Genomic DNA, 21,367 nt, shown 5'->3' on the forward strand with positions numbered 1-21,367 from the left:
CATTTTTGGCTTTGCTTGATTAGACAGTTCTGACAGTCAACAGTGCACAAATGTTTTTTTTGACTAGGCCATCTGACCTACTTTTTATCCATTAGGGAAAAACATGAACATTTACTCTCTGTGTGCACTCAGGCAAAAAGACTTTGTATCCATAGGCCATAATTCCCACTTTGAAGTAGTGACACAAAGTTTATCTTATTAGAAAATACATTTGTGTAGCTTTTGTGTTATGTGTAGCTCAAGAAGTATTTGACAGCCAGTTGTCTTGTGAAATTTCAGTGTGAAAATCATAACCTAGATTTAGACTGATTTCAGGGACGGATTATGACTTGCAAAGGCCCTTCTTTTTGTTTTTACATTTCTGAATGACAATGTATGATTTTATGCCCTGAGTGTCCTCTATCATGCTGCCTTTACTTTTGTGCTCATTCATGCATACTTGGGTTAGCGCTTTAGGCTATGGAATTTAATAGCCTATGTCAACAACAAACAGCTCTCCAGATGTAAATAAGGTGAGTGAACTTTGCCATCCCAAAAACAAAAGAAAAACAACTCATCCACGGAGAGAGGAATGCGCCCACAACTACAACACATTGAAACTTTCACATTAATTTACGTTATTGCGCACACTGGCCCAACATATTCCTTCGATCGGTAGTTGAGTTATTTGCGTCATTATCTCGGTGCACAGGATTTGAAATGCCGCGTCTCGGCAAGCCACACTTACAACACACTTTTATTCTTCCTTTAAGTAACAGCCGCTCAACGCGTTCGTGACGGGTGATCAGACAGACCGGGCGGGAGCGCGCGCAGATCCGCCCTCCAGACGCCATTTCTCGGACGGTGTGTTCGATAACGCTGGGAAAGAACAGAATACACAAGGAACAAACTAAATATATTTTCGGTCGGGTGGTAAAGTCGTGCGTCCTAAAAGGGAGCAGCGCATGAGGCGGGAAACTTTTCAGAATTCACTTTACTTGTGAATTCGTTTCGTGTGAGACGTGTTGCGGGCCGCCATTTTTGTTACAGGCTTTGAAGTCTACTGGGAGTCGAAATAAGAGACACAACTCGGCTGCACTTTGGTCTAATACACGAACGAGGACTCGTTTTTGGACGCAGCTACCTAATGTCGCCTAAAACCGTCATGCATAGCGATTTACTAACATAATACGGCAATATTTCCCTCATCTTGAGCGGACGGCGGCTGAAGACCGTTAGCTGGCTAATGGGTTATATTGTTTCATAATATTCTGCTGCTTTCACGGAAGAGAGAGCGGAAAGGGGAACTTCAATTCCAATTACGTGTTTTGGGGGTTCGTTGCTAACTTTATTCGGTTGTTTTTAACCTGTTCTGAGCCCGCCGCGATTCTTGTGTTGCTGGAAAATTTTAGCAATGCATCAAAGTTGGTTGACGCCAGTCGCAGCCTGTCTGGTCAAACGTCAGGTTGCGGTTCAGTAGGACTGTCAATTTGGCTTGCCTTGGGTTTGACAGCAGCTCACGAAACCACTACTAGCTTACATAAGAATCGAAAATTGCCTTTTTAGTTGATCGCTTATTCGTTTTCAGAGGTGTGCAGGTGTATTTATTGACGAGCAAACATGTCGTCTGCACGATTCGACTCCTTGGACAGAGCCAGCTGGTATTTCGGGCAGGTCTCGAGACAGGAGGCGCAGAATAGGTTACAGGGACAGAGACACGGGATGTTTTTGGTGCGAGATTCGTCCACTTGTCCCGGTGACTATGTACTGTCAGTGTCCGAAAACTCTAAACTGTCTCACTATATCATCAATTCTTTGCCAAACAAGAGATTCAAGATAGGCGACCAAGAGTTTGATAATCTACCTGCCCTTTTGGAGTTTTATAAAATACATTATCTGGATACGACCACCTTGATAGAGCCTGCACCAAGGTAAGCACTTCTTTTTGTCGTCTTCGCATTGGCACATCAATCCAACCTTCTTGTGTACTTCCCCTATTCTAATTTAGTCGCGCAATACAGAGATATTCAGTCATTTCCATGAACGATATCAGGAAGTGAACTGTACTTGTGAAAGTGCACGTTAAAGAAATAGTTCACCCCAAAATGATAATGTACTGATCATTTACTCACCCTTATGCCATCATAGATGTGTAAAACTTCTGCAGAACGCAAACAACATTTTTTAGAAAAATATCTCAGCTCTGTTGGTCCATTCAGTGCAAGTGAATAGAGATCGGAACCCACATAAAGGCAGTGTAAAAGATTAAACTTTATTGTCATTGTCCCGAGCCAATTAAATGCAGTTGTTTTCGCATATCCCAACTTAGCTGGGGTCAGAGGGCAGGGTCAGCCATGAAACAGCGCCTCTGGAGCAGATAGGGTTAAGGGCCTTGCAGTGCTGGGGCTTAAACTCAGTAACTCTGAGCCTTAACCGCTGAGCCACCAGTAGTTAAAACAATGTCCACTTTCGCCAGCCCTCCTAAGTGCTTTCTTCTCTCCTAAGAGTTTTTTTGTTTTTGATGATTTTCTTTCTTTGTGCATATTGCCACCTACTGGGCATGGAGGAGAATCTATAGTAAAAAAGGACTTAAATCTTGATCTGTTTTCTTAGGGGTGTTCATCACGATACAATGTTGAATCGATCAGATATTTGCCTGTACTTTGAAGTTTGCGATGTGATCCGATTCAATTCAGGGGCCTACGATCGATATTCTGATATTATGTGCCTATTTTACACAATTTTTATATATATATATATATATATATATATATATATATATATATATATATATATATATATATTTATTATTATTTTTCCCTCAAATGCAACAAAAATATAATTTGATAATTTTATTCAACACTCTGTTTACACATAGGGACATCCACAACAAAATAAGGTAAGTCAGATGTTGAAAAATGCTTTACAGATAAATAATATGAAAAAATGAACGTCACTCGTTTGATGACAGCAAATTTTTCGTTTAGTCCATTTCAAAGTACTTGCATACCCATGACTTGTTTCCTACTATCTGTGCTATTGGCGGTTTTCTTGGCTACAACTTCCATAGTTGTAATGGAAAATTCTGTTACAGATAACTGAGATACATTTTAGTAAGGGTGTTGATGTGTAATGTGTAAAGTCTTATAACTGATGCTGGTGCTGAGCAGGTGTTTCGCTTTCCCCTCATTAGTGCTGTTCAGAATGTCAGCGTTGTCAAGATGTTTCACATGGTTGAACTGCTCCATGGTACTTTAAAATAGCAAATTCTCTTGTAAAATGAATATGGGTCACATGTGCAATGAAATCGATGGAAGCCCGAATTGATCGCGCATGTGAGCCGCTCTGCATTTGTCACGATTTGTCACATTTTAAGGAGTGATTAGTTGATGTGTTGCACGAATCCTGTCAATGGATCTCGCATTTCGTGGGAAGCCCATTTGATGCGTACGCGCGCTGCATGGATAGCAGAGCACAATTTGGCTTCAAAGACCCTGCGCACATCTGTGTCCCACATGAAAAGCATATTTAGTGCTCAGTCAAATTAATGTAATAAATTTGCTTCATTGCCTGACTGAAATGCGTACAGACGTGGCTGACATGAGAGTATTCAAATAAAAAAATCGTTAAAAAAATATCTATATCGATATTTACGCATTGGATCGTTGGTCATTGGAACGATGCATCTATCCGGATCGATGGATCGTTACAGCCCTACTGTTTCTCACCCACACCTAACACATCACTTCTGATGAGATGGATTTAACCACTGAATTTGTATGGATTACTTTTATATGCTGCCTTTTATGTGCATTTTGGAGTTTCAATGCTCTGGTCACCATTCACTTGCATTGAATGCCCCAACAGTGCAGAGATATTAATCTAAAAATCTTCATACGTGTTTAGCAGAAGAAAGAAATTCATACACTTCTGGGATGCATGAGGGTGAGTAAATAAATTGGGATAACTGTTCCTTTAAGTAGTGGATTGAAAATTACATTATAGCAGTTATCTAGTAAAAAGTGGATTCAACCATTTCTCCTTAGGCTGTTGCTGATAAAAATCTAAATCTCATTAATTTGTGTTGCATATGATTCTGAAGCCTCAAATGTTTAAAATCCTTATGCCTGGTTTCTTCAACTATAGGTACCCCAGTACCCCTCTAACCACCGGTCCCATTCAGCCAGCCGGGGGACACGGAGATGAGAACCAGGAGTATGTTCGAACTCTTTATGACTTCACTGGTAGCGATGCAGAAGACCTTCCTTTCAAGAAGGGCGAAATCCTGATTATTCTGGACAAGCCTGAGGAGCAATGGTGGAGTGCCAAGAACAAGGAAGGACGAGTAGGCATGATTCCTGTTCCCTACGTAGAAAAGCTGATGAGGCCTTCACCTCAGCCTGGTCATGGTTCACGCAATTCGAATAGCTATGGCATCCCGGAGCCTTCACACGCCTATGCCCAGCCTCAGACTCCATCTCCCCTTCCCCCTGTCACGCCAGGCGCTGTCATCAACCCCCTGCCTTCAATGCAGAATGGGCCTGTCATTGCAAAGGCTATCCAGAAGCGAGTGCCCTGTGCATATGACAAAACTGCCTTGGCACTAGAGGTAGGTTCTTTCTTTTGTGGCTTTGACACTGAAAAATATTGCATGTATAAGTTATAAAGACCATTGTTTTTTTTGACAGTGCTTAATAAAGAAGAATGGCTACAAAGAATTTAAAATATCTCTTAACTACTGTTCGGTAGAGACTAGATGGGTGAGACTAGATATACAGTGAGGAAAATAAGTATTTGAACACCCTGCTATTTTGCAAGTTCTCCCACTTGGAAATCATGGAGGGGTCTGAAATTGTCATCGTAGGTGCATGTCCACTGTGAGAGACATAATCTAAAAAAAAAATCCAGAAATCACAATATATGATTTTTTAACTATTTATTTGTATGATACAGCTGCAAATAAGTATTTGAACACCTGTCAATCAGCTAGAATTCTGACCCTCAAAGACCTGTTAGTCTGCCTTTAAAATGTCCACCTCCACTCCATTTATTATCCTAAATTATATGCACTTGTTTGAGGTCGTTAGCTGCATAAAGACACCTGTCCACCCCATACAATCAGTAAGAATCCAACTACTAACATGGCCAAGACCAAAGAGCTGTCCAAAGACACTAGAGACAAAATTGTACACCTCCACAAGGCTGGAAAGGGCTATGGGGAAATTGCCAAGCAGCTTGGTGAAAAAAGGTCCACTGTTGGAGCAATCATTAGAAAATGGAAGAAGCTAAACATGACTGTCAATCTCCCTCGGACTGGGGCTCCATGCAAGATCTCACCTCGTGGGGTCTCAATGATCCTAAGAAAGGTGAGAAATCAGCCCAGAACTACACGGGAGGAGCTGGTCAATGACCTGAAAAGAGCTGGGATCACCGTTTCCAAGGTTACTGTTGGTAATACACTAAGACGTCATGGTTTGAAATCATGCATGGCACAGAAGGTTCCCCTGCTTAAACCAGCACATGTCAAGGCCCGTCTTAAGTTTGCCAATGACCATTTGGATGATCCAGAGGAGTCATGGGAGAAAGTCATGTGGTCAGATGAGACCAAAATAGAACTTTTTGGTCATAATTCCACTAACCGTGTTTGGAGGAAGAAGAATGATGAGTACCATCCCAAGAACACCATCCCTACTGTGAAGCATGGGGGTGGTAGCATCATGCTTTGGGGGTGTTTTTCTGCACATGGGACAGGGCTGACTGCACTGTGTTAAGGAGAGGATGACCGGGGCCATGTATTGCGAGATTTTGGGGAACAACCTCCTTCCCTCAGTTAGAGCATTGAAGATGGGTCGAGGCTGGGTCTTCCAACATGACAATGACCCGAAGCACACAGCCAGGATAACCAAGGAGTGGCTCTGTAAGAAGCATATCAAGGTTCTGGCGTGGCCTAGCCAGTCTCCAGACCTAAACCCAATAGAGAATCTTTGGAGGGAGCTCAAACTCCGTGTTTCTCAGCGACAGCCCAGAAACCTGACTGATCTAGAGAAGATCTGTGTGGAGGAGTGGGCCAAAATCCCTCCTGCAGTGTGTGCAAACCTGGTGAAAAACTACAGGAAACGTTTGACCTCTGTAATTGCAAACAAAGGCTACTGTACCAAATATTAACATTGATTTTCTCAGGTGTTCAAATACTTATTTGCAGCTGTATCATACAAATAAATAGTTAAAAAATCATACATTGTGATTTCTGGATTTTTTTTTTAGATTATGTCTCTCACAGTGGACATGCACCTACAATGACAATTTCAGACCCCTCCATGATTTCTAAGTGGGAGAACTTGCAAAATAGCAGGGTGTTCAAATACTTATTTTCCTCACTGTAGTAGTAGCTGAGGGTAGTGCGCTCTTTGCTTACAAAATCTGGTCTGTACAAAATCTAGGTTCTCAGAAATCTCTGATCGCTGATTTCCATAGAATTAGTACACGCATCGTTCACAAATGTCCACACATCCAGTTCCACCTGTGCTTGTGTATTAAACATTTGAGCTAATTTGAAAATGTATGAAGCAGTTATTAAAACTTAAGTTCACAGTTGAGTTTAACACATTTAGATTTTGCTACAGTATGTTTACTATTCAAATTTATTCGAATTCTGCAGATTTTCCAACAACATCAGCGCAGATAATGTCCCCCAAAAATTCCATAGATTCCATTATGGCGTTCTTATTGGTGATGGTTGCTCATGTAAAATAAACTGTTGAATAGTTCTTAAAAGTAATTGGAGAAGTTTTGAAATCAGTGAAAAGATCTGTTTGAAATGAATACACATGATCTCAAGGCCTTTAAACAGGGATTAATCTAGACTTGATTTTCAGTCTATTAAAGTCTGATTTTCTACCTATTAAAATATGGATTCCATTCAAAAGAATGATGCATTTGCACATAGATGTGCTCAAATGAATGAATGAGAATGATATCAAGATATGCACTCACTGAGCACTTTATTAGTAACACTATGGTCATAATAAAGTGCCCAAAATTGTCTTCTGCTGTTGTAGCCCTTTCAAGATTCGACCTGTTGTGCATTCTGAGATGTTATTCGGTCTGGCCATTCTCCGTTGACCTCTCTCATTAACAAGGTGTTTCCGTCCGCAGAACTGCTGCTCACTGGATGTTTTTTGGCACCATTTTGAGTAAACTTTAGAGAATGTTGTGCGTGAAAATCCCAGGAGATCAACAGTTACAGAAATACACAATCATGCCACAGTTGAAATCACATTTTTTTCACCATTCTGATGGTTGATGTGAATATTAACTGAAGCTTCTGACCTGTATCTGTATGATTTTATGCATTGCACTGCTGGCACATGATTGGCTGATTAGATAACCACATGAATATGTAGCGTCACAGGTGTTCCTTATAAATTATTCTGTGAGTATAGTTTCCATTTCCAATGTTTGTTTATTTATTTATTTACCAGGAATGATATTGTCAACCTTGTGTCTAGTTACAAACCATATTTTCAGTTAATTCAGTTTGCTAATTAACTAAAAGTTATTTGCATTCTGTCAGCAGCATACAAGGACAAATCTGTTGCCATCTATTCTGTTCATTGATTTATACAAATATAAGATGCAGTGCAGGCTACCATAGACACTTAAAAGTATAATTCACCAAAAATTTAAATTATTTTATCATTTACTCACCCTCATGCCTTCCTACATGTGTATAAATGTATTTCTCCTGCTGAACACAAACAAAGATTTTTAGAAGAATATTTGAGCTCTGTAGGTCCTCAATGTAAGTGAATTGGTACCAAAATTATTTGGCTCCTAATAGCACATTAAGGCAGCATAAATGTAATCTATAAGACTCCAGTGATTTAAATTGATATAATCAGAAGCAATATGATAGGTGTGAATGAGAAACAGATCAATAATTAAGTCTTCTTTTTACTATTAATTCTCCTCCCTGCCAGTAGGTTGTGATATTCATTAAGAATGTGAATCACTAAAGAAAGAAGTGAAATTGAAGTTTGATAGAAAATAGGACTTAAATAATGATCTGTTAACCACTGGAGTTGGATGCATGACATTTATGCTGCCTTTAAGTGCTTTTGAAGCCAAAATGTTGGTACCCATTCATTTTGTTAGGACCAACAGAGCTAAAATGTTCTTCTAAAAATCTTTGTGTTTAGCAGAAGAAAGAAATTCATACACATCTTGGATGACATGAGGGTCAGGAAATGATGAGGGTTTTGGGTTTACCATTCCTTTAATGGAGCAATTTTTCTGTTGTTCACAGTATTTTACCAATGAAGTGAAATATATATTTAAAATAATACACATTATTTTAACCATTACATTTTCCCAAAGTGTTCAGATGGTGCTGATCGTGCGGAATTGAAAAATGACTATAATTTGTCTCGATGACACACTTGTCAGCTCATGTCCTTTTTTGCTCCTTTCTACATTTCTTAGGGACATTTCTCAGGGACTTTCCTTTGAGCAGACCTATCAACTTATTAATTTGTGAAAAAAGCTTGATATGCTCCGCATTCGTTCGTAAATTAATTAACTGATTTCTGATGAATAAAGGACACTAACTACAAAAAGTGGTAGTTTACTCTTCAAGGTAACTGAAATCCATTGATTTGCATTGGCCGCCACTTGATGGTGGTAGTATATTTGAAACATTGTTTCAAATATACTAAATGCTACTCTGTTTTTAAGACCCTAATGATAACTGCAACATCATAATAAGCACAGAGACTCCTGCCCCTCCAGCTACTGTCCCTTTCAGATCACTTAGAATTGGGAGGACACTCTTGAGCATAGAGTAGCCTAATTCTGCGTGGAATTCAGAATTTGTTTGATCATGGTTTACAGTGGAAATCCACACTTAAAATCATCCCACCTGACATGTTCCAGCACACTTACATCTGTTTCTACATGTAAGATCTTGTCCATTTGTTAAAAGAAGCATAATCTATGCCTTAGTCAACCTGAGAACATGTCTGTAGAATCAGCAAGGAAAGAAAAAACACCAGAGAAACTTATGAATGGGATCAAATGCAGATTATGTTTTTCATTCAGCCTTGTTTCAGATTTTCTCATTGTCTGCTTTGTTTTACATATGAGTGCAGCTTGTTTATGGAAAGCAGGATTATGACTCAGAGTAGGTTATGGCCTAAAGCAAAATGAACTGAATGAGTACAAAATGGATGCATATCTGCATTATAATGCAGAGTCTAGTGAAAATCAGTCTCAAAATCAACCAAGGAGGGTAATTTTAATCAATTAAACTTAACAAAAAATGTAATACATTTTTTATATCACAATAACGATATATCACAATATAGTAACTTTTTTTTTTTTTTAAATCAATAAAAATTGGATTATATATAAAACATCCATATTGTAATGCCTATTTTTGAAAAATACAGTCATTGAATTAAATGCTTTATCAATGAAAACTACTTCCTCTTATAAAATGTTCTCTTTATTTGGAGCTTGACAAACATATGGGGCTTTTCCACTGCATGGTACAACTCGACTTTGCTCGCTTTTTGGGGGTTTTCCACTCTGGATAGTACCTGGTACTTTTTTTTTGTACCGACGAGGTTCCAAGCGAGCGGAGCCGATACTAAGTGTGATACAAAAAAAAACCTGCAAAAACCACGCAGTGGACAATAAACGAGGTGCAGACTTTCCTCTCGTTACCGATAAACAAAAAAAGTATTTAATGAAGTGTCTCAGTTGTTGGCCGCACAGCTGAGACACGGCTACCATCGGACCTACAAACAGTGAAGGGAAAAGTTAAAAAAACTTAAGTGACTTTACCATCAAGGAAAAGTGGAAGTGGTTCGACCAAATTGACACTATCTAGACCGGCGAGCAATGGGAGGGAGAATGCCCTGGACTCTGCCACGGCTGGAGTCCACAATGGAGGATGTTAAATTCTATACTCTGCTTGAAAGCCTCACTTTATTTAGTTGATCAGTTACTTGAAAGCTTGCTTCTAAAACAACCAGGCCAATTTAACTTTTACACTTCTTTAAAATCACCATGCAACAACTGCTTTGTGCAACACAATGAGCTAGTAGGTAACCGCTATCGGTCGTGTTATTGTTTATTGTTTTGTTGCGTTTATGATGATGTCACGGCAGTAGAGGTGGCGCAACTATGCCGATCAGCCTATAGTCCCACCCACGTTGAGGTGGCACTAAACAGCAGTGGAAAAGCAAGCTCCGAAAAGTAAAGCGAGTAGAGGCCAGTCGAACCGTAACGTGCAGTTAGTAAAGTGTCAATAAATCGTACCTTACCACAATGCTAAATTTGACATCTTCTGAAAGAAGTGCATCAAAGGAATTAATCCATAAGTACAAAATTACCCCCACCCCAAACAAAACTTAACACACTTAATGATTTATGTCATCTCTGTTGACAATATTTGAATATCTGAGAGAAAAGCTGGTTTGTTTTGTAATATCTAACATCATTCGAACTGAATTTTACTTTGGGTGATGTTTAGTTTAAAACATCTGCATGACAGATGACGTAATTGTTGGCGCATGACACATTGTTTTAGCCGTTTTCCTCGTCAGTGTTGGTTAGAATGCCTGGCTCTCTAGTGGTTTGAGATATATGATTTCCTCCATAGCACTTTAAGGTTAAAAATTCTAAACTTGGTAGAATTCAAATGGGTCACGCAAGTTTTAAAATTTGTGCCTCAATAGAGAGAAACTGGATTGAGCACTTTCATTCTTCAGAGCCAATCACTTGAAACACAGCTGTATCTGAGATATGAGAATCATATTTAGGTCATGAGAAAAAAATGCCATTGAATTTGCTTTGGTGGCCTGAAATTTCAATTGGGTGGTCGTAAAAAATTGTCTACCTGGAAAAACCCTGTTTCTTCAGTAATCTCAGTCTCACGTGAAGCCGCTCTGTCGTCTTCGTTCAATTCTCTGACAGAATGTGTACTGCGTACATGTTGAGCAAATGGAACGAGGTGTACATTTCTTGCCACTTGATGCCGATTTTGCGTAACCGAGATACAGACGATAATCCGTACTGTATACTGGTTACCAAATTTCTACCGATTATACTGAATATTTTTTAAATATTCAAAAAAATTATTTATATATTATAATAAAAATATTCAAATAATTAAAATGCATTACATTCTTGTAGCAGAAGAGTTAATCATTGTATTCTGTATTCTTTTTGTATTGTCTTATCAATGTTTGTTTACTACTATATTATTGAACATAAGTCAATAATTAGCATACAGTTCACAGATAGCCATTTCACAAGTGAATTTGTCAATCAGTTGGAGATTTATTATGAGGGATTTTTTTTTTATTATTAATGCTTACAAAACTTTTACATCTAGAGCCAAGAGGTATATTAAAACAAACAACAACAAAAAGTAAAATAAATAAATAAAAATATAAAATTGTTTATTATACACCTTTCTTGTTACTCAAATTGGAAATTGTTCTTGGGTATTGCTGAACCTCTGCAATTAAAACTAATGGTTTATAACCACCATACTTATATTTATGAATATTAAACTTTGCCAATAAAAGCAGAAAATTAATCAAATAATATTCCTTATGAAGAGACATGTCATGGCTAAAAAAAAAAACGAACAACATTTTTTTAAAACAAAGTTGAAAGCTGGGAATGATATGATCTCTAACAATCTTGCAGAAATCAGACCAAAATCAAGTCGAGTAGGGACAACTCCAAAATAAATGAAAAAATGTTTCCGTCTGCAGATCACAAAATGTACAGAATATATCGACATCACAATTAAATCTCTCTACAAGAAAATAATTAGTAGGGTAGTACTTATAAATAAGTTTGAAGGAAATTTATTTGATTTTATTTGTGATTAAATATCTATGGGGTAATTTCCAAATTTTGCACCATCTCAATCCAGCCACACCCTGCGTCAGACATGCTTTTGTAGTGTCTCGGGTGCGCTGCATCATAAACAAAATGTTTAGGTCACTGTGTAAAGTTAAGATTGAGTATTAAACTATATTTAAAACACATCTTTAGATCCCTTAGTTCGCATTCGTGCTCCAAGTGTTTTGAATGCAAGAACGTAACGCATGTTTGTGTTTCTTCACTGTATAAACTGCACTTTGCTCATACAGCTGAAATTTCACTTACTGCCATCTGGAGTAAACAGGTGGTACTACAAGCTTGCAATTCTCAGGAATCTTCCTTATTATGGTCTGGGGGCATTGCGATTGTAAAATCTTTTATTGCGTTATTTCTTGTAAAATGAATCGCACTGAATTAACGCGTTAAATCGACAGCCCTAATAAATATATATATATATATAAAACCGGATCGCTGACACAACGGTAAACTGCCACCAGGAGGTCACGGCAATGGAAGTGTTCGAGCGGCCATTTTGGTGTGCCCAAATGGCCATAGACCATCAATGACTGACGGCTGATAACGTCCCAGTTTCACCATCTTTGATATCCGGATACGACTGGTGCATTTCGCCCTCTAGTGACAATCATGTTTAAAGTTTAATTTGCTCGTTATAGATCATATTCGTTTAGAGGGAGAAGATAATTTGTGGATCACAATGCCAGAGCATCCATCTGATTATGGTGTGCAGCTTATCCGCTTATCAGTGCAGCACAATAATCACCTAGGGATGTGGCAAAACTGACCACAAGTTGTAATGTAAGTAGGGAAAGCTGTAATATCTGCTTGTTTTAGGGTGCCGATACATCCTTTCCACTAGAGGATCCTTAAAAAGTTAGACTGGGATCTCTAAATCACTTTAAATGCCCAGGATTTGCCTATTTTATATTGATTGTAGAGATTATAGAGAGTGTAATAACTGTATTTTGAACACCTGTCTCTGCAAAACATGTGCTAAACAGGCTTTATTATCATTTAATGTAAGAAATTTGATATTGGATATTATTTAATAAAAGTGAATGTCACTGTAAACCTTCCTGCCCTGGGTGCTGAAATGTTTACGTGACATAACGCACACCTGCATCTCGACGATATGGGAGTTGAAGATTTCCGCACAAGTTTCCAAGTTAGAAATCCAACATTATGTATCATTCCGTTGCACTTTCCCCAGTTGAAAGGTGGAAATTTGTACTCTCCCGAGTTGAATGGAATGCTTCATGAATCATCATAGCAACAACAATACAGAGCATCGCAGCTTTCCCCACCAGGGAGAACACATAAGACACACACCAGGTGTGTGGCTGTAGACTCTACGTGTTGAAGCAGCGCACAACAGCAGGCAAGTGTTTCAAACAGCTAGACGGAGCGCAGCTAAATGGAACAGAATGCAGCGTCTTCAAAACTAAACTTCAACTTAAAAACGCCATGGTTATGCCGTCTCCTGCTAAGCCAACCTTGATTTGAAAAGAGTTGGTTTAGACAGTCACTAAAAAAAACTGGTGCATGCTTACTAAAAATACTATGATAACCTTAAGGAAGAACAGACAGATGCGCTTTGTGCACATTCTTTCATTTCAATTGGACAACGAATCTTCATATAATGAAAAAATATGCATTATATTTTGATTATGCTATATTTTGTACATTTTATAACAGCCTGTAATAATGAATAAATGATACACTGAAATAACAAGACAGCGCAGCAGCCAAAGAAGTTTGTCATACATATTATTATATAAACAGTTATGTACATGTCATTGCCCCTCGAGTACATTTACATTTACATTTACATTTATGCATTTGGCAGACGCTTTTATCCAAAGCGACTTACAGTGCACTTATTACAGGGACAATCCCCCCGGAGCAACCTGGAGTTAAGGGCCTTGCTCAAGGGCCCAACAGTGGCATTTTGGTGGTTCTGGGGCTTGAACCCCTGACCTTCTGGTCAGTAACCCTAAGCCTCAACCACTGAGCCACCACTGCCCCACTGCCTCGAGTACTCAATGAGTAATTAGTCTGAGTACTCAAGTAGACAAAATGTGTGTGGTAGAGGGAAAGAGAAAGTGCGCTCAGTCAAGAGGCCTCGTATAACAAGTAACGCTGAACGAACACTTTGTTCAGAATAAATGAAAATGTTGTTTGTATCTTACCTCAGTTTCAGTGAAATTGATTACATTCAGCTGATCTGTCGACCACTGTAGTTTGAAAGAGGTTTACTGTTTGAAATCAATATACTGTGCTGTGAAGAAATATTTGACCTCATCCTGATTTCTGGTTTTGTGTATATCTCATACGCATTTTTTTTTTTTTCATAAAAAATTCAAACATAAAGCAAAGGGAGTGTAAGTAAACACAATATACAGTTTATAAATGATAATGTTATTTATTGAAGCAAAATAGTTATCCAATACCAACTGGGCCTGTGTAAATTATTTGCCCCCTTAATTACGAAATTCCCAAACCTATGAATCTACATTCATAATGTGGTTCAGCTGGACTAGACACACCCAGGCATGATTATGAACATGCCAGCCATGTTCAATCAAATCAACAGCATGATGTTGGCTAAAAAGTCTCGCCCGGTAGCACACTATGCCAAGATCGAAAGAAATTCCAGATTGAAATACATCAGTCTGGGAAGGGTTACAAAGCTGTTTCATAGGCTCTGGGACTCAAAAGGACCACAGTGTGAGCCATTATTTCCAAATGGAGAACACTTGGCACAGTAGTGAACCTTTCCAGAAGTGGTCAACCTTCCAAAATTCCTCCAAGAGCACAGTGACAACTCATCCAGGAAGAGTGGCGAGTCGAAAACCATTGCTAAATTTTCCTTAATTATCCTAAGTTTTGTGGAAATCAATAAATGAAACACTGAATTCCACAAAAAGAACATTATACTTACGTTCAAGCATGGTAGTGGTAGTGTGATGGTGTGGGGTTGCTTTGCTGCTTCAGGGCCAGAGTGACTTACAATAATTGAAGGGAACATGAATTCTGATCTCTACCAGAAAATCTTAAAGGATAACTCCAGTCGTTAGTCCATGAGTTAAAGCTCAAGCGCAACTGGATTATGCAGCAAGACAGTGATCCAAAGTATAGGATTAGGTCCACGTCTGAATGGCTCAAAAAAGCTAAGTGAAAGTTTTGGAGTGGCCTAGTCAAAGTCCTGACTTGAACCCGATTGAGATGCTGTGGCATGACCTTAAATGGGCAGTTTATGCTCAAAACCCCTCCAGTTTGGCTGAACTAAAGCAGTTCTGTAAGGAAGAAAATTCAAGTTGTGAAAGACTGATCTCTATAACTCGCTCAGACTTTCAAGAAACAGGAGAAATTCACGACTAAGTAAATTATTACATTTGTAGCATATTTGAATACAGGTTAAGCTTAATCAACATAATTTGTGGCATAGTGTTGTTTAACACAGAAATTAATTTCAACATGTCCCTCCTTTTCTTAAAATCGATATTCAATAAGGCCTTTAAGGCCGATGTGGAGGCCTTAAATGCAAAAATGTGAAGCTTATAATTTTATAAAAACTCTTAATTTCTATTGTTAAACTCATGTATTATTTGAGCTGAAAATTTGTTTTAAATTGTCATTTGTACTGTCATTTTAGGGTTTGTTGATATTACACAGTCATGGCAATGGGGTTTTTAAATTGGCTATACAGTGGGTACGGAAAGTATTCAGACCCCCTTAAATTTTTCACTCTTTGTTATATTGCAGCCATTTGCTAAAATCATGTAAGTTCATTTTTGTTCCTCATTATTGTACACACAGTACCCCATATTGACAGAAAAACACAGAATTGTTGACATTTTTGCACATTTATTAAAAAAGAAAAACTGAAATATCACATGGTCCTAAGTATTCAGACCCTTTGCTGTGACACTCATATATTTAACTCAGGTGCTGTCCATTTCTTCTGATCATCCTTGAGATGGTTCTACACCTTCAATTGAGTCCAGCTGTGTTTGATTATACTGATTGGACTTGATTAGGAAAGCCACACACCTGTCTATATAAGACCTTACAGCTCACAGTGCATGTCAGAGCAAATGAGAATCATGAGGTCAATGGAACTGCCTGAAGAGCTCAGAGACAGAATTGTGGCAAGGCACAGATCTGGCCAAGGTTACAAAAAAACTTCTGCTGCCCTTAAGGTTCATAAGAGCACAGTGGCCTCCATAATCCTTAAATGGAAGTTGTTTGGGACGACCAGAACCCTTCCTAGAGCTGGCCGTCCGGCCAAACTGAGCTATCGGGGGAGAAGAGCCTTGGTGAGAGAGGTAAAGAAGAACCCAAAGATCACTGTGGCTGAGCTCCAGAGATGCAGTCGGGAGAAGGGAGAAAGTTGTAGTAAGTCAACCATCACTGCAGCCATCCACCAGTCGGGGCTTTATGGCAGAGTGGCCCGACGGAAGCCTCTCCTCAGTACAAGACACATGAAAGCCCACATGGAGGACTCCAAGATGGTGATAAATAAGATTCTCTGGTCTGATGAGACCAAGATAGAACTTTTTGGCCTTAATTCTAAGCGGTATGTGTGGAGAAAACCAGGCACTGCTCATCACCTCTCCAATACAGTCTCAACAGTGAAGCATGGTGGTGGCAGCATCATGCTGTGGGAGTGTTTTTCAGCTGCAGGGACAGGACGACTGGTTGCAATCGAGGGAAAGATGAATGCGGCCAAGTACCGGGATATCCTGGACGAAAACCTTCTCCAGAGTGCTCTGGACCTCAGACTGGGCCGAAGGTTCACCTTCCAACAAGACAATGACCCTAAGCACACCGCTAAAATAACGAAGGAGTGGCTTCACATCAACTCCGTGACTGTTCTTGAATGGCCCAGCCAGAGCCCTGACTTAAACCCAATTGAGCATCTCTGGAGAGACCTGAAAATGGCTGTCCACCAACGTTTACCATCCAACCTGACAGAACTGGAGAGGATCTGCAAGAAGGAATGGCAGAAGATACCCAAATCCAGATGTGAAAGACTTGTTGCATCTTTCCCAAAAAGACTCATGGCTGTATTAGATCAAAAGGGTGCTTCTACTAAATACTGAACAAAGGGTCTGAATACTTAGGACCATGTGATATTTCAGTTTTTCTTTTTTAATAAATGTGCAAAAATGTCAACAATTCTGTGTTTTTCTGTCAATATGGGGTGCTGTGTGTACAATAATGAGGAACAAAAATGAACTTACATGATTTTAGCAAATGGCTGCAATATAACAAAGAGTGAAAAATTTAAGGGGGTCTGACTACTTTCCGTACCCACTGTAAATTTACTCAAAGGTTAGCAAGTGATTTTATCACACAAATAAAGTGTGTATTTTAACATTAAAAAATTAGCCCCCATTCACTTCCATTGTAAGTGCCTTTTTGTAACACAGATTTTTGCATTTGTTTTTTTAAAGAAAAAAAAACAAATGCGGAGGGGCAATTCAAAATATATTTTTGTGATAATCAACATTATGCCACAAATGTTGTTGATTGAGCTTCTATTGAATATTCTATATAGAATATTCCTTTAATATTAATCCTAACAATGTGGGAATCACATTTAGGGCTGTGCAAAATCATTTTTTGTTTTTATGTACATTTTGCGATTTGTGATTTTTAATTCAGGATATTAAATAATTATTTTACTTTGTACATCACAGCTAGTGTTTATTCATCACACACTCTTCAGGAGCTGCTCTAAATGGTCTGAAGTGCAGGTTGGTGATGCCCTCGGTTCATTTAGAGTGCTAACATAATGCACTGTTGCACCGGAAAATGAGAAACAACTTAAAAGAAACTTGTTCATGATTGGCATTTCTATAATCATTTAAAAATCCCTCATTAGGATAGTATGGTGTGATTAGAATTTCAAGTGCTGAACAATCGCAGTTCTCTCAGATAATCATGGTTCAAACAAATGATCATGATCAAGTTATGTAATAATCGTGGAAGACCTCATATGTGTTTTAAGTTTACAGCTTTAATTTAGTTATACTATTTAAACCTTAACAAATTCACTTGTATTGGCTGAGGCAGAAAAGTTTAAATACAAATAATTAGGGGTCTTCATTGAACTCTAATGTATTTTCTGTTTTTGCTTGCTAGCTGCATGTACAGTTATGTTCTAAAATGGTTACAGACAATTGCATTTGTACAGTCATTGAGACACATTACACAAGTATACTATGAGTATTTGTGAGGTTTCACTTTGCAAAATAACAAGAAATGCAGAAAATGGTATTGCAAGTTTTGAGCAAAGCCGCAGCAAATTCAGTCATTTTTGGCCGCAATAATCAGGAAAAAGTGCTGCGAAATTCTGGTGGGACTGACTTTACCTTATTTTAACTGATAGATGAAATCTCCATTTGGCATTTTTTTAACTAGACTGTTCGAACAAGCATTGTTAGAAGCCAGTAGTGTTTTTCTGGTATACTACAGTGAATGACATCATGTCTAGTTTATGTGTGTGCCCAAAAAGTTTTAATGGATCTGTGCATTATTTGAATTCAGACCTTATCTAATTTATCATGTTTTTCCATAGGTGGGCGACATTGTGAAAGTGACTAGGATGAACATCAGTGGTCAGTGGGAAGGGGAGGTAAACGGCCGGAAAGGTTTATTCCCCTTCACCCATGTGAAAATATTGGACCCCCAAAACCCAGATGAGAATGAATGACCGGGGCCTTGCTCTGTCCAACACCCTTTCAACACCCTGGCTACCCCACCAAGTCACCACCAGTATTACGCTTGTCTGCCTTGGGGCTCAGCCGTGGCCCATTTCTCAAGCAAACCATTTGCGCGTCTTCTGACTGCTTACAGCTTCGAAATCAAACGGTTCTTAATTCTTGAGGGATCGGTATTTTTTGTTTTTTTGTGTCTGCCCTTAATGTCCTGATATCTCCATGCGATTGGCCATCTTTACCTGTGCCAAAGTGAGATGAGGCCTCTGTCGTGACTTTATCCTATCTTGCCACTGCCGCCCCAGATTTATGCCGTTAGTATTGACTTTTGCAAGCTAAATATGTTTGTGTATGAAGAAAGGGAATATGAACTGTGGATTAAACCCATCTGGCTTGATTGCCAACTGTTTACTTGTTTGGTCCAATATAAATGTTTTCCCACATTGAATTTATTTGTTTTTGTTATATTTAAACAATCCAAATAACAGTCCTGATAGTTCATTGCTGTGGTAGTTACTTAGAGACAACTGCACCACTTAGAAACAGACTCACCAGTTACACTTTCTTTTTCCTCAAGTAGAATATGTGGGACAAGTCTACTGTAGCCTTTTTTGTTTGTGCCATAATAACTTGAAATCTGTAAATTGCAGTAATAGTGTAGCTAGATGGTTATGGCTAGACTCGAGGGGGATTTAACTTTTAATGGTGAAGGGCTTGCCTTTGAAGCATCATAGCATCCAGTTGTGATACCTTAGTGATGTGATATTCGGTCTGGGGAAAACATTTATTTAATGCCATTGGACAAGCTGGAAATTTCGCCTGTGCAATTATGAGCTCATCTCTTCAGAACTGGATTCAGTGTCTGACCCTACACTCATCATTGCCTTTAATTCTGGTGTCAGTGAAGTCAATGATATCTGCTTCTTGACTGTTACTGCACATCACAAGTTCTTGGCCATAAAGATATTCAACTTTGATGGTTTTTGCCCAGTTATGATTTAGTATCTCCACATCTTTTAGGATTTGACCATCTGTAACCAGTATCGTATTTTTTTTGACAGCTGTTGAATCAAGCATTTACTGTGTGTTGAATAAACTGGTGTGAAAACTTTGACCAGAGGTAATGTTTCTAAAAAGGGATAAAAAATACCTGCTTGTGGCCTCTGTGCATGACCTCCCGGCCTCTTAGTTCAAAAGCTGCTTCATGTCATGTTTCTTTTCCTGTTTGTTATTTCCTTTTGAAATTAGTCCATCTGTTGTCTGGTTTTCCTTCCCCAGCATCAAGTTAAGGCTAAACATTCATGTAAAGCAATAGACACCCTTATCTTTTAGAATCATTCAAATGACTTAAGGTTTCAAAAGCATAAGATTATTTCTTTTGGAAAGGCTATAACAGTATTACAGTGTTATTGTTTCACATTACACAATATTCATGCAATCTCATAGGTTCAAAATGAAAAGTTGTGCCTTTTTATTTTCTTACACCATTTACATGTGTTAATAATATTTCTCATGGTTAAAACCCGTGCTGGTATTACCCATTATGTACAGAACGAGTAAATAAAATGTATGTCTACTTCTCTGTGTGCGTCTATGACCAACCTCACATGTATGCTGACAGCGGTTTTCTCGATACTTTGGTCTCCCATATCATATGTTTTGTCTTACAGTTACAAAGTAGGCCAATTTCAAGTCCCTGTTTCTGCAGACATTGTGGTGACGTCACAGCCTGTTTAGAGACAATGTCCTGTATCTGGAACAGGGGCTTGGTTTCTCCATCTCACTTGAATTTTTATTAGCACCATTTGTGATTGTGACGATGCCCAGGAGAGAGGAGATAATTAAAGAATTTTAATGAAGTGTTTTAAAAAAAGAAACCTGTGCTATGATAACCCAGAGAACGTTATGAAGGTCAAGCATTGCTATTTATTCAGCTAATCAGTTTGGCTCTCTGGCCTTGATAAGTGATGTTGATGTGTATTTTATACCACTTAATACAGAATGTCAAAATGGATTTAATGTGTTTTGGTACAGGATAGGTTATCCTCTACACTGATTTGGAGAGTGATTTGTTGTTCCTCTTACCGAAGTAAAAAAAATATATATTTTTTTACAAGTATTGGCAAGTCTTGAAGGGAGAATCAGGGAATCAAGGCTGTGCTTGTTTCCTTGTCTTTTGGCATGGATACATCATGGCAGTTTGCCATAACTATTTGAGAGCATTGTGTAGCAACTAATGACAATGTTGGGAATGTTGTGTAGTTTTTACATAGCAATGTTCCTCAATACATTTATCAAAGATGAGCTCGACAGCATCAAACTCACTATAGGCGTTTAGCCTGACATACGCTGCAATGGTGGGGCTAAAATAAGGCAAATTGTGCAGTTGTTGCTTGCCTTTTATATTGTATTACAGTGAGCTGGAGAAATGTAGTGGCGATTGCTTTCAATGTTGCATCTAAAGATCTCATTGTAGGACATTTGTTAATTGAGGTGGAAATACAAAAAAAAAAAAAGAATTTGACGTATGTTAATATTAAATAATAGCAATGTTTGAAAGTAAGACAATTATAAGATTTTTACTTTTTTAAATTGTAGGTATAAAATGCAAACCAACATTCCAGATTTATTAGAATCCATCATTGGGTAACTGAAGCGGAGGTCGATGCAGGCCCATTTTAGCCCATTTCCAGCCTGTCCCAAGGCTGATTCTGCTGCCATAGATTGAAACTTACCATATTATG

At 38.5% G+C, this 21,367-nt stretch overlaps 1 protein-coding gene across 1 annotated transcript; it reads left to right on the forward strand.

The window, feature by feature from the left end:
* Window positions 1–789: 789 nt before the first annotated feature.
* Window positions 790–20,203, forward strand: crkl (v-crk avian sarcoma virus CT10 oncogene homolog-like). Its single transcript, XM_052099358.1, has 3 exons — window positions 790–1,910; window positions 4,126–4,588; window positions 18,485–20,203. Exons 1-3 carry the CDS (start codon window positions 1,600–1,602, stop codon window positions 18,617–18,619), a joined length of 909 nt encoding a protein of 302 aa, XP_051955318.1. The 5' UTR covers window positions 790–1,599; the 3' UTR covers window positions 18,620–20,203.
* The last annotated feature ends 1,164 nt before the right edge of the window (window positions 20,204–21,367 follow it).

Source organism: Xyrauchen texanus, chromosome 31 (genome assembly GCF_025860055.1).
Source record: "Xyrauchen texanus isolate HMW12.3.18 chromosome 31, RBS_HiC_50CHRs, whole genome shotgun sequence".
Lineage (NCBI taxonomy): Eukaryota > Metazoa > Chordata > Actinopteri > Cypriniformes > Catostomidae > Xyrauchen > Xyrauchen texanus.

What these genes read in the sequence shown, in the direction of transcription:
- crkl (XM_052099358.1), top strand. Translation starts at nt 1,600, where the DNA reads ATGTCGTCTGCACGATTCGACTCCTTGGACAGAGCCAGCTGGTATTTC. An exon ending in TTGATAGAGCCTGCACCAAG is followed by an intron (nt 1,911 to 4,125) that starts GTAAGCACTTCT and finishes CTTCAACTATAG; the next exon opens with GTACCCCAGTACCCCTCTAA. An exon ending in AAACTGCCTTGGCACTAGAG is followed by an intron (nt 4,589 to 18,484) that starts GTAGGTTCTTTC and finishes GTTTTTCCATAG; the next exon opens with GTGGGCGACATTGTGAAAGT.